We start from the raw sequence: 16,932 nt of genomic DNA on the forward strand, positions 1-16,932 counted from the left end.
AGTGCACAGGGTTGAAGGGCTGCAGAGTAGGAGTTTTTTCTTGCGGCCCACCTCGTTATCTCTCTCTGCTATGAATCCCGCTCATATTCCTTCTAAGGGAGTGTGTGTTTCGTTCCGTTGGGTCCACGACCTCAAAATGTAGCCTTCAGCTGTTACAGGCCGGGGTTTTCCGAGGAACTGTTGACACCCTCCTCCGCATGCTAAGCCCCACCCCTCATCTTCAAAGGCGGCCGTATCTGAGGCACCACAGGACGCCATGACGGGGGTCGCGACGTTGAAAGCTGAGAGGGAGCGAGTCTGTTTGAAGGATGGGTCACTTGTGCTTAATGTTTCCACCATTACTGCTGCCAAGAGTAACCCTCCTCCTGAGACTGGGCTGACCTCGGAGCCTCCGCCGAGGGTTAGAGAGGCGGGCTGCGCGCCAAAACACTCTCGAAGCCAAATATACAGAGGCCACCGATATAAACACACACACACTCAGGACTGTAAGCACCCAACTGCTGGGCACGTGACTGACTCTGCAAGGACCGAGCGCCTGGCGTGTGATGTGACTGACCCATCTGAAGCCCCACAAGCCAGTCAGACACAAAGCTGCCAAGCAGCGGCTGGCATTGCGGCAGGCCTTTATTGCAAAAGAAATTGCAGGATCATTTTTTTTTCAAATGCAAAGGATGCCTAGTATGTATGTATATGGTATTTCTATAGCGCACACCTATCCAAAAGGCAGTTAAACGCTGTACATGGTCAAAGACAAGCGCAAGGTCAACGCGCAATAGGAAAGGGAACTGGGGTGTGGACGTTTAATGCACTGTGATGTAGCGTTCTTTCAAAAGGTGAGTCTTCAGCACTCCTAAATTGGAGCAGCTTTGGGGTGATCCTGGTAAATACAGGGATGTTGTTCCAGATCCTGGGTGCAACGTTGGAAAAAGACCTGCTGTCTTCAGTGGCCTAACGAAAGTTGAGGGTGGCCCCCTGCAAAGTACATGGAGGGCCCCCCGAACTGCAGGGGCCTTTGTTAAGCCACTGGCTATCTTGTTTTTATGTTTTTTTACACTTCTTAATCAACAGTCTGATGGTGTCCTGGCTGTGGGTGTGCTGAGATCCACCGGAGAGGGTGAGCTTGTCTGCAGGGTAAGCAGGCGTGCTGCTGAGGGTTCTCATCTTGATTCCACCACATGCCTCATTCTTCCACAGCCCCCCAAGTCCGGTCTCTTTTTTTCACTCTTGCTAGTTCTTTACCATTCCTGCTTTTAACCTTTTACACTGTTTTCTTTCCTCTTGCTCCCTCCATCTCATTTTTCTAACTTCTTCACGCCTTTTTAGGGTCAAACTTTGAAGATGAAAAAGAAGTCCAGATCTAAAAAATGACTGTCAGTGCCCAGCACCTGTAGCCTCTGGCACAAATTAAGCACTGCCGATCTCAGGTATTCTACTAGCAACTTTTCTAATCTTTTTACATTTTCCTTTATGACCTTTTATAGATCTTTAGCAATCGGAGTAATAGCTTGCCCGGTGGCCACTAAACTAGTGGGAAATTAATGGTGGAGTCATAGGTTAGGGCATGTAAGCTGTGCCTCAGTTTCCAGTCTTCAAAAGCTTGTGGAATTTAGGACTTGAACCAGGCCGTTCCTCCTTTCAACAGGCAGACAAGCAATGCCAGACACTTGGTTCCAAGAAATCCTTCATCGTGCTTGCACTGTTTGGTGAAAAGGAGTTGGGCTGGTGTGATAGCTGTGCCTAACAAGAATTTGCAATGCAATAGGTCTCGCAATTGCGAGATTTTGAGGTATTGACATTGTAAATGACAATGCCTTTTATTTGTGTTTAAAAAAAACGGCAATAATAAAAGGCATTGTCATTTACAATACCGATAGGTCAAATTTCTAAAATGGTAGACCTATTACATTGCAAATTCTTGTTGTTTACAAGCGCCCCATGCTGTGCTTGCACGTTAATAGAGGCCATGCCTCTTTCTTTAGACGAGCTGTGTCTAAAGAAAGGGCAGCGGCCGCTATTAAAGTGAAAGGGCGGTATGGGGTGCTTTTCCCGAAAATAGCATTTATTTGTCAAGTTAACAAAAAAATGCCTTTTTTTTTGTAAAAGCGCCCATGGCGCGCTGAATGTTGCAGGAAAGCATGCAGGGCCTGCAGTAGGTGAAACTATTAAAGAAAATAATGCTTACAGACTAAATAAGACGTACTGTGTAACAATAGAAGTAAAAGGGCCTGTCCTCATGGGAGGTTACAAATAAAGACAAGGTGGTACTAAGGAGGGACTAACAAGCCTATTAACAAATCAGAAGCCAGCATTTAGGAAGGACAATGATACAAGCCAATGACAAATATGGGCGGAGAGTGGGTGGGGCTTCAAGTCCATACTCCAATATAGCATGGCTCGCAGAGCAGCGCACGCGCTGCCCAGGCTCAACCTAAAATGTAGTAATGCTCTCACGTTTTCCTACTCAATACTCACAAACACACACATTTATGGCAATGGAAATCATGATTAGAGCTAATCTGATGTGAGGGAGACTTTGGTCTGAGTCATTTGAGCACAAACAACTGAGCCCAGGGGTGTAACTCAAGCCACTCTAGCCCCTGCAGGGGGGCCCGCAGCTCCAAGGGACACCCTTTAACTCTGAGATACAGGATTTTAGAGGTGCTTCCTCATCACTATCTTCAGGGGGGCATCATTTTACATTATGCCATTTCGCCAGTCTTAGACAAGCCAGGAGCTTTATATTCCTACAGGAAAACAAGATGGCTGGTGCCTCGCTGTGGCTATCCAGGACCTTTTCAAGTGAAGTTAGGGGTGCATACACATTATTTGCATACACCAGCCCTACACCCCTGCCTGTCTCAAGTGCAGATGCCATGTCTGGCTACCAGAGGATAGCAGTATGAACCTCATGGCACAGAGAGCCTATTAGTGTGATTTCTGATTCGTGGCCTCTACTGGGTCAATATATAATTCAGGATTGCGTGGAGTGAGAATTTCAGACATTTAAGGGTGTGCAAGCAATGGACGACCGGTAACTGTCAGGAAGGGGCTTTTGCAAGATAGGTACAATGCCCATATGTCTAAATACAGGAGTTTGAATGTGAATGGATTAGAGTGTGATATATTTGTGTGGGTAGGAACAGCAACACCGTGGAACTGCTCGACAAACTTGTGTAACATAAGGATCTGCACATGTTAGAGACCTCTTGCTACCCCTTAGATGAGACCCTTACATACCAACTCGTCACTTGGGGGCTAAATTGGTGTGGTGTCAGTACCCGGATATTTTCCTCTGCACTTCAAAAAAAGGTACCAGGGCCAGACTGGCCGTAGCGGGCACCGGGCAATCCCCCGGTGTGCCGCACGGGTGGGGGCCAGTTTTGGGCCCCTGGGGGCCGCTTTTGTTACAGGGCCATTTTTGCCAGTCCGGCCCTGACACTCACACTGTTGTGTGGATCTTTTTCAACTGCTTGACGCCCACCTAGCCCATTTTATCCCTCATCCGTATTGTGAGGTTGATTGTGCAATGCATTGCCGTGGACTAGTCTTCCTGAAAGTCATATTCACAACGCACTCCCAACCCAGTGCCAGTGTAGTCTGACCCCTCTCCTGGCAATCCCATCTTCCGATAGTCTCCCATTGGCAAGCCTTCCATCCTGATCCAGCTGAACAAGTTTGGAGCTTCCTCTCAGCTACAATATGGATCATCCATGACCATTTTCAGTTTTGCAGAGTGATCCAGACTTGGCTGTGTTCAAACAATGATGAAGAAGTCAGTTGCATGCTAATGGTACCTTTATCTGCAACTCTGAAACTCACATATGACACCCAGTGCTTTCCATTCAGGTCACACCATAAACTCACTCCCTGCCAACCATGCACAGTGAATGGGCTAACAAGCCAGGTGACCGCTCTGTACTACTTTGTGACCTTGATAAGGGGAAGACGTGTTACGCAACAGAAAAGGAGCTACAATTCAATGAGCTTACATTAAGAAAAAGACTCCCTTTGTAGTGTAAAGTGTGTTTGGGTAAACATTAGCTTTATTTTCAAACCACTGAAGGGCACTGACCTTAGAAGGCAACTAATACATTTACATACTTAGCTTAGGCCTCAAGTAGTTTACATGTTCTTAGGGCCAAAAGTGAAAGGCTGTGGGCCTCATCGCTTGAGAGATGTATGAGGTGCAGGTTGTGTTTTCAGCCTGGCTGTGTTTTCAATTCACCCCAGCAACCCGACAAAGGGATCTGTGATGTTCTTGCAGGATTGGGCCTCCAGACGTTCACCTTAATGGCTACAAAAAGGAGTTGCTGCTGTGTAAGAGCTTCGTCTCAGGGGGTTCCAAATTGTCCATAACTAAATGGATTCGCACATGTTGCAATAGTCATGCTGCAGACACATAATACTTGCCAATCCCACTGATTTAGAAAGTGCAGGACTGCTGTTTTAGTGATCTTACAGCCTATAGACTCATGTGAGCTGTCCTCCTCCTTATGGGAAAGCTGCTAATTGAAGACAGTAAGAGTTCAAAGCCAGCTTCCCAACCCAAGCAGGAGGAGAACAAAGCTTTGAAAGACATACAGTGCTTTGAAGTACCCGTCTTGGAGTAGCTCCTGCAGCTGGCATGTATGCACATGCGGTATGGGGTATTTGTATGGCAAAAACCTTGCGAAACACAGTCGAGTTTTGTACAGAATCAAAGGCAAAGATATATTCAATGTGCAGTTAGAGTGGTAGGTGGTGTGAGCAGAAGTGAACTGTTAGAAGATCGTGATTTAGTGTTCTTCAAAGAGGTACATCTTCAACTCTTTCCTAAATAGGGTTTTGGAAAGAGTTGGGCGATTTCTGATAGACACACAATTGTTGCTCCAGATCCTGGGTGCAGGGTGGGGGTGTTTCTGAATGACACACAAATGTTGGTGTAGACCCAGGTTGCACAGATGGAGAGGGCTTGCTGCCTTGTTTTTTGCTTTCGTTTTTTCACACTGCACTAAGTGTGTGTGTTTGCTGGTGAAAACACGTGTTGGTGGTGTTAAGGCTGACCACACAGTCATTTGTGTGATTTCTTTCTCATGATGTTGGCTCGATAAGAAGACACATGGTTATTTCCTCTAACTTAGGTCCCATCATTGTTGGGTCAATGACTGTGAGATGTCACTTCCAGTCACTATTGTGTCCTTTTTTTTTGTTCTCAGATTGTTGGTATGTATGAACCAGACTGAGTGAACAAACCCAGGGTTTGGACTTAAGGCGGTGTTGCCACCAGGGCGGGTTTTCTGTGAGAAAACAAAGCAAATCTAAAGCAGTCTGTTTTTTTTGTTTTTCTTTTACCCAGCAACAGGCTGAACCATGCAGGAGAAGGACTGAGATCATGGCATCACCCCCAGGGCTGGCTAGAATTTCATGTAAAGCGGCCTTCTCTGTGCTGAGTAAGCGTTTTAGGAATGCCCTCCTCACCAACCTCCCCTGGCCTGGAGACCTGCTGGGATTCAGGAAAGCACTTGTGACTTCATTTTGGATCATTCCCCCTGCAACCTCCATGTAAGCACCTAGCTGTCCTCATTTCACCCAAACCACATACACAGGACTTACCCCCAGTGTGCACCTAGAAAAAGCCCCACATGAGATTGCGCTCTACACACCCCAACACAGCTGCAAGCACTACATTTGGCAATTCACAGTGCACAACATTTCTCCCTTTAATGACTTCTTTCCATTGGTGTTAATTTTTGGTGCTAAACCCTGTCTGCCAATGATAGCAGATAGAGTTAAACTTAAAAAAGAATAGGTAGTTGCATGGTAACGCGCCTGTAATGCTAAGTAATGAAAATCAGCATTTTGCGCTGCTTGTGTTACTCGACTTTTCCATACAAACCAATGTAAATACCAATTTTTGTTGGTTTGTTAATCCCAACAATCAAACCAATTGCACACCTTAGGCTCACAGCTACCAGAAAGGGCTCTGTCCCAGGCAAACATATGCCAAGCGCTGATGTAAAGAGGCACCTCAAAGTCCAGATGATATATGAATTTCTCGAGAGAGTATCATACTTTAAATGCACAAGTCAGACGCCTGTGCCAAAGTCAAGCACCTTGTCCATGTATCCATTTTTTCAAAGGCTCTGTTTGTGGAAGGGCCACAGGTCAGACCAGACAGAACCCTTAAAGATCAGGATATGGATTGAACTCAGACAGGTGCAGCCATTTAGCTCATGTTGCTATGTGACAGCTAACATCAGAGAAGACCCACATGTAACCAGGCAAAGGGGCTGAATTAATGTAACACGTGCAAATGACTCGTAATACAAGGAATGATCCATTGCAGTGGTGCCAGTAAAGGGCCCAGAGCCCCTCTGGTTGTGTTGAAGTTTTTGTGCACTTTAACATCATGCAGAATGTGGATCTACTCTTGAATTTACATGTATACATTGACTTGGTGCTAATGCATTATAAACAAATTCGCTATAACTTAATAGAAGTGCATTTTTACTGGCTTGTGTTAACTAGGCCTCAATTTAGGCCTAGACACCATCTTGTTCAGAATGGAAGCCACCTTCTGCATGCACAATGTTCATTATTTCTACAACATGCAGTCAAGAAAAGTCATGTTTGTTTATTTCAATTGACATTGTTCTTGCTGTTCTCAAAGAAAACTTTACAGCATGGTCATTATATTTATTTTTTCAAGGACTTTCCGCTAGGTCACTGTACCCTATTCATTCATAATAGTTTGCTCGTGAACACGTAATAGTTTGTCCTGCCAACTCCGGATGGCATTAGCATAGAGTGGGCAGAATCAATATTCAATTCATGTAATAGGCCAGGGCTTAGATGCTAAGGCAATATTATGTTTCATAAAAGTGTGCTCTGATTTGGAGAGAATGTAATTCTTTTGGTCATGCCATGATGATGTACCAGAATTTGATGGTTTTCCATGCAAGGAAATTGTATATGAACCCCTGATTTGGGGGGTAAACCAAAACCTCTGTGAGCTTTGCTGAATGCTAGTAGGGATGCTGTCCATTTCTCTATTGATTTTGCTGCTCATTTAGATCGTTGCATTAATCTGATGTGCACTTTATTCTATATGCTGGCAGCCTTCCTGGGGATGACTTCATGCATTTGCGTTAATGATCTCTGTACTGCACCCTTTTAAATGTTTGTAATAAATCATGTAAGTGTTTTCCTGCCCTAGAACTCGGTCACTGCAGGCCCTATTTCTGTCCTTACTTAATTGACTGTATTTTGATATATGATGAGGAGCCTTATCTTGGGGACACTTTGCCTCATGAAACTGAGGTTCAACACCGTCTCTGATTCATCTACACGTGATGTTGAGGTAATATTTCGAGGTGTAAAATTGTAGGGGTTCCCTGAACCCACAGTTGCATTTGTGCTATAAGAATTATAAATACATTTGTAAATAATGGTGCAGACCTGTCTTTTAGGCACAAAGTCCTGACACCTGCTTGGTGAACTTACTCCCCCATCCACAAAGCCAAGCTCGTCTTGTGATGAAGTAAGAGCTTAGCCAGGAACAATCCAAACAGCTCGAGAGGAGGGGTGTTTTCTTATCCAACAGCCACAGGCGAGAAAGAGGAGAAACGTTGAAAAAACAAAAACAGGGCACGAAAGAACACAAGACTAGCTTTCTGCTGAGAAGCCGAAATCCAACCTAAGAACAACAGCCAGGGAATACTGGGAAAATATCCCGCACAGCGAGGGGTAGCGGGGCCGGAGCAGAGGTGCCTTCAGGAATGTCTGCATGTGTCTTTAGTGAGTGAAATGTGTTGTGTGTAGCGTACGCGGCAAACTGAATCCCTTCTAGGTTCTTGCAGCCGCGGCCGGTAGTAGGTGTAACTGCAGGGCGGTGACAGGGGGAGGGGCAGGGTGGGGGGGGGTAGTAATGTATGGATCACGGACTCTAACAGGTAAGTAAACATATAAATAAATAAAACGAATTTCGTTGTGTGCACTGCATCCCCAAATGCGATGCAGTGCACGCAACGAAATTCGTTTTATTTATTTATATGTTTACTTACCTGTTAGAGTCTGTAATCCATACATTACTACCCCCCACCCTGTCCCTCCCCCTCCCCACCTCACCGCCCTGCAGTTTACACCTACTACCGGCCATGGCTGGGTTCTTGAATGGATCGAGGCGGTACGCTTAGCTGTTGCACAAGGTGCTGCCCTGAAATCTGAATTTAGGGACTTATTTACAAGCCTCCTGCGCCGCCGGTACGTCCATTTTAAAATGGGGCTTATTTACAAGCACCTTGCACCGCCAGTACATCACTTTTTCCCATTTTAAAAGTTTGTTTTTTGAGCGTCTCTCCCTTTAAACGTTGGGCATTCATATCGGATTGTGGTACATCAGATAGGATGTTTGCCAGGAGTACAACACAACCAGAAGAATTTGATTGGTTTGTGATGCATGCCAGGCTGGGCAGTACTGTAAGCCTTACATAAGTCGAGAGACACTGTTCTGCCCTGAGATCCTGGCCAGTGGCTAGGAGGTGATGAGTACCTTCTGACGTAGGAGGTTGTACATGAAGGATTCTTTTGAAACAGCCAGGACCATCAGAGTAAGTGAATGATATTTTTATTCATTTATTTATAAAGTTTTATGTTTTTCACATTTATATAGCGCTAACAACAATGCCCATAGCATCGTAGCACCATCTCTGAGTGAGTGCACTTTTGTAGGGAACTGGAAAGGCCAAAATCGATTGTGGCTGATGTGTGTTCGAGTCTGAAGATTAGTAGAGAGTATCCTGATGTTTTGTTTATAAGGGGTTGAGTTGATTGTGTGGATTTGTGCCAAAGAACTGAAACAGTGACTGGGTCATGGAGGTTGGGCTGGTAAGGACGTTATGGGGGACGTGGGATCGGATTGTTAGGCCAGGAGTAATAAAAGAAATAGCCCGGATAAAACGCAACAAGACTATAACATAGAGAGGTCATAAATCCACCTAAGTATTAGTATAAGTGCTTAATTTGCGAAATCAGCCGCTGCCCATGCAGGTAAGAGCGGCGGGGCTGGTTGGGGGGAGATTTTGACAAAAGACGAGGGAAAATGTATTATTTATTTAATTCTCCCTTGTGGTCGTCTGTCGAATCCCACCCAACCCGGCTGGGTGGAAGATGATGTGCCTGATCCCAAAGTTTGTTCAACAGCCTATCGACGGCTCTTGTGCTGAAAACCAAGGCTGCTTAGCCTTGACTTTACCTCATGCTTCTTTAATCCACCACCAGACACTTTATCTCACTCTTGAGGGTTCTTTTTCATCCTTGCTTTCTTCCTTTGTCACTGTTTTTCTGACTTGATCTTCCTATGGATCACAGCCTGCTGAGGAAAACATCAGTGCTAGTCCCCAAAAATGGGTGCCGGTGAGCCCCACCTTCAAACAGCGGCTCAAATAAAGCACTGAGCAGATCATATAAAAGTATGGAGCGCCCGAGTGGTGAAATGGGTTCAGGCCTTTGTCGAGATTAAACATGTGGGTGAACATCAAGGGCTAGTCTGCAGCAGCAATCTACTTTTAGGGGTCACTGGAATGGGCTGAGAAGTGAAGTTGACAGGTGCAGACCTTGCTTTTACTTGAGTAGGTGTGGGGGCTGCCTCCTACTGTGAAAGCTAACTCCTAGGTGTAGGTGGATGTGATGGGTGGACATGACCCAGAGGTGCTACAAACATGAAGGGTTTAGGTGCTATGGAGGACTAAAATACAAGACTGTGGTTTGGCATGGTTGTGGACAGCCACACTCCCGCATTGCAGAGTAATTGATTCACATTTGGAAGGAAGCCCAAAGAGATAGAAGTGGACAGGGGAATTCTATTCTTGTGCTAGCCTGTGCTAACTTCTCACCCCCCACCCACCAGTGCCAGCCTCCACACTATCCACAGTTTGCAGCCTCCCACACTCGCGATGAGGGCCAATTTCTCAAACTGCCCTCCAGTGCCAGTTTCTCACCCTACCGAATAATGCAAACTTTTCACCCCTGACAGTTGTATTGCAATCTCACTCACGATCTCTTAATCACATACAACGGAGCAGTGCATGCTTTCTTCATTGCTCTTCAATGTCACATTTTCCCACTTGGGCCCCCAGTGCCAAAGTCTCACATGGCCAGTGCTTAATTTGAGCAAGTGGTTTCCAGTGATCAGCATTAGTACTTAATTATCAACCCTGACATTTATGACAGTCTGCCACATGATGGCGCTATCTGTCTAATTTAGAGACAAGCACAACAACAGTTGTTTATTAATTAAATATACATTAAAATGACAAATACCTGCCACCCACGCTATTCTTATAGTGTTGGGGGCCTGGAATAGTCTGTAATGTCACACAAATAACGGTGCGATGGTCATTAGTTGTCTTGGTACTGTCATTGGCAGCGCTGGCAGAGGCAATGGGTGGTGCGAGCTTCAGTGGCCTCCTGGCGAGGGCTCTGGAACTTACTTTTGTTAAATAAAGTTAGCACTGCACATGGCCCAAAAGTGCCAGCCTCTAAAACAACCCACTGTGCAAATTCTTCACACTGACTGCTACTGCTTGCTCTTCACACTGTCCGTCAACGCTAACTTCTCACAATGTTGACCAGGCTGGTTTGCACCAGTGCCACCATTTTAAGTTATTCACCAGAAGCATCATCTCACACTCCCAACCAGAATCACCATCTGAAAATACCCACCAGTGGAATTTCCTCTTACTGCCCTCCAGTGCAAGTTTCTAAAGCTGCTGACCAGTGAAAGCATCTCTGCCGACCAATTTCACCTTCTCACAATGCCAATTAGGGCAAGCTCTTAAAGTTGCCCACTATTATTAGATTATCTCACTGTACACCATATTTATCTCGTTTTTGGTGGACCAGCAGCAGTGCTTAATTTGAGCCACTGGTTTCCAGTGCTCGGCACCAGCACTTTATTGTCAACACAGCACTTATGACAGCCTGCCACATGGTGGTGCTGTTTGTCTAATTTTGTTGAAAGCACAACAGTTCTTCAATAATTCAAAATACATTTAAATGACTAATGCCTCCCATCTAAATCTATAAGAATAGCTTGGGTGACAGCAGTGCCTAATTTGAGCCGGTGGTTTCCGGAGCAGACCACGTCACATAATCATCAACACCGGCCCTTTTCTTTTGCGCCAGTTAAGGACACATTAATTTATGGTAGGCACAGGCAGATAAAGTGATTTGCCACAATCACAGGATGTTGAGCCTACGCTAAGACTGGAACCTGGTTCCCAAACTCCGAAGTCGGCAGCTCTGATCATTACGCCACATCCTCTAACCACTTTCATGGTTAGTAGTTGGTTCTGTTTTAGGCGGCGCTAACAGGAGAAATGGGCTGGTGCAAGTTGCCTCCTGACACGAGCCCCGGTACTGACTTTTTTTTTTTTACAAATTTACCACTGCCCAGCAGTTCACAAGTCACACTGCCCCAGTACAAGCTTCTCACACTGCCCACCGGTTTAGGGCCTTCTTCGTGAAACTGCCAACAGGTGCACCGTGTGTGAAAGTGACATCTGTTCTATGAGGCTGCGCTCACTTGTGACAATCTTTGCACAAGCGAGGACAAATATCAAGACAGTGGCCATTTCTGACATGCTGAAGTTGCAAATATTTAAACATGTGAACTAACATGGCCTCCTGTCTTTGTCACTTGCTTTGGCAAATGTTCCTAACATACACATATACACGGATATTGTTGTGAGTGAGGAATTAAGTTATTCTAGTGGCAGGGTTCATAATATCCAAACCGAAAAAAACAAATTATATTGAAAACACGTTACCAAAATGTATGTCCATTAAAATGACACTGCAGTAGTGAAACCCACAATCCCCAAAATAATATCCTGATAAGTATAAACTATTAAAATGAAAACAAATCACAATGAGTGAACCAACAACACTAAACCTAAATTTTGAACCTTAACCAAATGCTATTCTTAAGATTTACCCAAACCCTGGGCATACATCCAAAACCAAGTTTAGTGTGCAAAGACTGACCTTAGCCCTAGTCTCTGACCCTGAGACTTAACGCTAACCCTAAAACCTGGGCCTACTTCTAATGCTAAATTCACGCCTAGACCTAACCCTTGCGATGAGATTAAACCGATTGAAATCCATATACTTAATTCCACAGAGTACTTCCGCGTCATAAGCCAGGCATATGGATGGCTCTGCCCAGTCCATGGAGCCCTGTAGAGACACCAACCTGTCATATTCTGGACTGAGTCCCAGCCAAAGCAGCAGCCTGGCGCATGACTGACTCTGCCCCAGCCCGTGAAGCCCCATGGAGACAGCAGCCTGAGACATGACTGACTCTGCCCCAGCCCGTGCAGCCCCATGGAGACAGCAGCCTGGCACATGAGTGACTCTTCCCCAGCCCACGAGGCCCCGTGGAGACAATAGCCTGGCACATGACTGACTCTGCCCCAGCCCGTGAAGCCCCATGGAGACAGCAGCCTGGCACGTGACTGACTCTGCCCCAGCCCATGAGGCCCCGTGGAGACAGCAGCCTGGCACGTGACTGACTCTGCACCGGCCCATGAAGCCCCATGGAGACAGCAGCCTGGCACGTGACTGACTCTGCCCCAGCCCATGAGGCCTTGTGGAGACAGCAGCCTGGCACGTGACTGACTCTGCCCCAGCCCATGAGGCCCCGTGGAGACAGCAGCCTGACACGAGACTGACTCTGCCCCAGCCCATGAGGCCCCGTGGAGACAGCAGCCTGGCACGTGACTGACTCTGCCCCAGCCCATGAAGCCCCATGGAGACAGCAGCCTGGCACGTGACTGACTCTGCCCAGCCCATGAGGCCCCATGGGGACAGCAGCCTGGCACATGACTGACTCTGCCCCAGCCCGTGAAGCCCCATGGAGACAGCAGCCTGACACGAGACTGACTCTGCCCCAGCCCGTGAAGCCCCATGGAGACAGCAGCCTGGCACGTGACTGACTCTGCCCCAGCCCATGAGGCCCCATGGAGACAGCAGCCTGGCACGTGACTGACTCTGCCCAGCCCATGAGGCCCCATGGAGACAGCAGCCTGGCACGTGACTGACTCTGCACCGGCCCATGAGGCCTCATGGAGACAGCAGCCTGACACAAGACTGACTCTGCCCCAGCCCGTGCAGCCCCGTGGAGACAGCAGCCTGGCACGTGACTGACTCTGCCCCAGCCCATGAGGCCCCGTGGAGACAGCAGCCTGGCACGTGACTGACTCTGCACCGGCCCATGAGGCCTCATGGAGACAGCAGCCTGGCACGTGACTGACTCTGCACCGGCCCATGAGGCCTCATGGAGACAGCGTGACTGACTCTGCACCGGCCCATGAGGCCTCATGGAGACAGCAGCCTGGCACATGACTGACTCTGCCCCAGCGCGTGAAGCCCACATTACTGACTCTGCCCCAGCCCATGAGGCCCCATGGAGACAGCAGCCTGGCACGTGACTGACTCTGCACCGGCCCATGAGGCCTCATGGAGACAGCAGCCTGGCACGTGACTGACTCTGCACCGGCCCATGAAGCCCCATGGAGACAGCAGCCTGGCACGTGACTGACTCTGCCCCAGCCCATGAGGCCCCGTGGAGACAGCAGCGTGGCACGTGACTGACTCTGCCCCAGCCCATGAGGCCCCATGGAGACAGCAGCCTGACACGAGACTGACTCTGCCCCAGCCCATGAGGCCCCGTGGAGACAGCAGCCTGGCACGTGACTGACTCTGCCCCAGCCCATGAGGCCCCGTGGAGACAGTAGCCTGGCACGTGACTGACTCTGCACCGGCCCATGAGGCCTCATGGAGACAGCAGCCTGGCACGTGACTGACTCTGCACCGGCCCATGAGGCCTCATGGAGACAGCAGCCTGGCACGAGACTGACTCTGCCCCAGCCCGTGCAGCCCCGTGGAGACAGCAGCCTGGCACGTGACTGACTCTGCCCCAGCCCATGAGGCCCCGTGGAGACAGCAGCCTGGCACGAGACTGACTCTGCCCCAGCCCATGAGGCCCCGTGGAGACAGCAGCCTGGCACGAGACTGACTCTGCCCCAGCCCGTGCAGCCCCGTGGAGACAGCAGCCTGGCACGTGACTGACTCTGCACCGGCCCATGAGGCCTCATGGAGACAGCAGCCTGACACGAGACTGACTCTGCCCCAGCCCGTGCAGCCCCGTGGAGACAGCAGCCTGGCACGTGACTGACTCTGCCCCAGCCCATGAGGCCCCGTGGAGAAAGCAGCCTGGCACGTGACTGACTCTGCACCGGCCCATGAGGCCTCATGGAGACAGCAGCCTGGCACGTGACTGACTCTGCACCGGCCCATGAGGCCTCATGGAGACAGCAGCCTGGCACGTGACTGACTCTGCCCTAGCCCATGAGGCCTCATGGAGACAGCAGCCTGGCACGTGACTGACTCTGCACCGGCCCATGAAGCCCCATGGAGACAGCAGCCTGGCACGTGACTGACTCTGCCCCAGCCCATGAGGCCCCGTGGAGACAGCAGCGTGGCACGTGACTGACTCTGCCCCAGCCCATGAGGCCCCATGGAGACAGCAGCCTGACACGAGACTGACTCTGCCCCAGCCCATGAGGCCCCGTGGAGACAGCAGCCTGGCACGTGACTGACTCTGCCCCAGCCCATGAGGCCCCGTGGAGACAGCAGCCTGGCACGTGACTGACTCTGCACCGGCCCATGAGGCCTCATGGAGACAGCAGCCTGGCACGTGACTGACTCTGCACCGGCCCATGAGGCCTCATGGAGACAGCAGCCTGGCACGTGACTGACTCTGCACCGGCCCATGAGGCCTCATGGAGACAGCAGCCTGGCACGAGACTGACTCTGCCCCAGCCCGTGCAGCCCCGTGGAGACAGCAGCCTGGCACGTGACTGACTCTGCCCCAGCCCATGAGGCCCCGTGGAGACAGCAGCCTGGCACGTGACTGACTCTGCCCCAGCCCATGAGGCCCCGTGGAGACAGCAGCCTGGCACGTGACTGACTCTGCACCGGCCCATGAGGCCTCATGGAGACAGCAGCCTGGCACGTGACTGACTCTGCACCGGCCCATGAGGCCTCATGGAGACAGCAGCCTGGCACGTGACTGACTCTGCACCGGCCCATGAGGCCTCATGGAGACAGCAGCCTGGCACGAGACTGACTCTGCCCCAGCCCGTGCAGCCCCGTGGAGACAGCAGCCTGGCACGTGACTGACTCTGCCCCAGCCCATGAGGCCCCGTGGAGACAGCAGCCTGGCACGTGACTGACTCTGCCCCAGCCCGTGCAGCCCCGTGGAGACAGCAGCCTGGCACGTGACTGACTCTGCACCGGCCCATGAGGCCTCGTGGAGACAGCAGCCTGGCACGTGACTGACTCTGCACTGGCCCTAAAGCACTTGCAAAGCACTGGCATGCCTTGAAGCGTTCCCGAGTATACTGCAGCCCGCCCGCACAGCTAATGAGCAAACCTTCACAAGTTCGTGTGATTCCCCAGGGCCCTCACAAGGTTTAAAGGGTCCGCTTCATCACCTGTAAAACACGCTCTTTCCGTCGCCTGTTCCAGCCTTACTTATACTGTACAATTGTTTCTTTTTAATGAGCTCTTCTACTCCTTCCTTCCCTCTTTGTTACTTTAAACCTTACGCACGGGGCTCTGCCGTTAAAAAATAATCAACAGCAAGTGCACGCAGGGCTTCGGCCCGTGGTCGGGGCGAGGGACGGGGTTTGTTTCTTGGGTGATGTGTTTCTGGCCACAGAGAGCGATTGCGAACCGTCTGGGACTTTATTGCAGGGACCACAAAGGAAGCATCACTTTAAATAAATTAATAACTAGTCGTCAGAATGAAATAAAAGTCATTGACCAACACAATAACAGTAGATTAAGGGGGAAAAAAGTAGGCAGCAGACTTGATAGAAATAAAAAAAAATACACACAAAAACACTAAAAACCTGTTGTGAGACAGTGACAAAAGGCCGGGTAGGGGTCTGGCGGCGAACGCGGTTCAGGGGGTGGGTTGCTGTGTGCTCGTGGTCACCTGGGGGCAGATGTAGTTTCCCAGCACTGCCTGAGTCAGGAGTAAGCCACATCAAGTCATCAAAGCACAACGCATCTGCTTTTCTCCCCTCGTCTCTCCCTCTGCGTTTCCATCAATGCAAGTCAAACCAAAATACTCGTTTACTTTCTCAGCTGCACGGTACAGGCACACGCACTACCAAGCAAACTATTTTATTTAATGCATGTTTTATATAGCGCAGAATTTACCCAACGATGTCAGTGTTACAGAAACAAACGAAAAACAAGAAAAGGTAAAATAAAACTATGTCCTGCGTGCGAGCCCTGTACCACCTAGGAAGTAGGTAATGCCAGCTGTATCCACCTAGGAAGGATGAAAGGCCGAGTCGGCTCAGCTAGGGGTTCACCTCTATGATCTGCGCCATAAACGGGACCTCAACCCACTGAGTTACCTTTTCCAGCCCAAAAAAGTAGTCGCATTTTGGGGGACAACACCCCCCCCCCCTCCTTCTCAGCACCACACTGCTCCCCACGTGGTTCCACTCACCGGTGACCGTGGACCGGTACCCGTTGGTCAACATGGCGGCGGACCAGGAAATGGTGGTGAGTGCTGGTCCTGCTGCTGCCTCCTGTCTCCACGCTCCGTCCAAGTGAGCAGCACCTCTGGCAGTTTCCCTGCTTTGTCTGTTCGCCCCTCCCTTCCTCCCCACACCCTCCTGTCGGCAGGAGCCCGGCCTGTCCCGGTAACTGGACACCTTGCCACTAATTGGGCCCTGGACCTGCCTGGGACAAAGTCCACTGTCCCGGGGAGGGTGACAGGGATGTGTCAAACCGGCCTGAGGGGAGAAGGGTGGGCGTGTGGGGGGTCTGAGTAAGGGGAAGCGAGCACTTTAGAGCATCACACGTACAAAG

The 16,932-nt window shown here is 49.6% G+C and overlaps 1 protein-coding gene across 1 annotated transcript in view; it reads right to left on the reverse strand.

The window, feature by feature from the left end:
* The window catches only part of AFAP1L1 (actin filament associated protein 1 like 1), a 142,977-nt gene extending 126,283 nt beyond the window's left edge, over positions 1-16,694 (reverse strand). Inside the window, exon 1 of the mRNA XM_078652987.1 lies at positions 16,568-16,694. Coding sequence (XP_078509113.1) covers positions 16,568-16,601 — 34 coding nt within the window. The 5' untranslated portion in view covers positions 16,602-16,694. The remainder of the gene's footprint in view (positions 1-16,567) is intronic.
* Positions 16,695-16,932: the final 238 nt, after the last annotated feature.

Source organism: Lissotriton helveticus, chromosome 7 (genome assembly GCF_964261635.1).
Source record: "Lissotriton helveticus chromosome 7, aLisHel1.1, whole genome shotgun sequence".
NCBI lineage: Eukaryota > Metazoa > Chordata > Amphibia > Caudata > Salamandridae > Lissotriton > Lissotriton helveticus.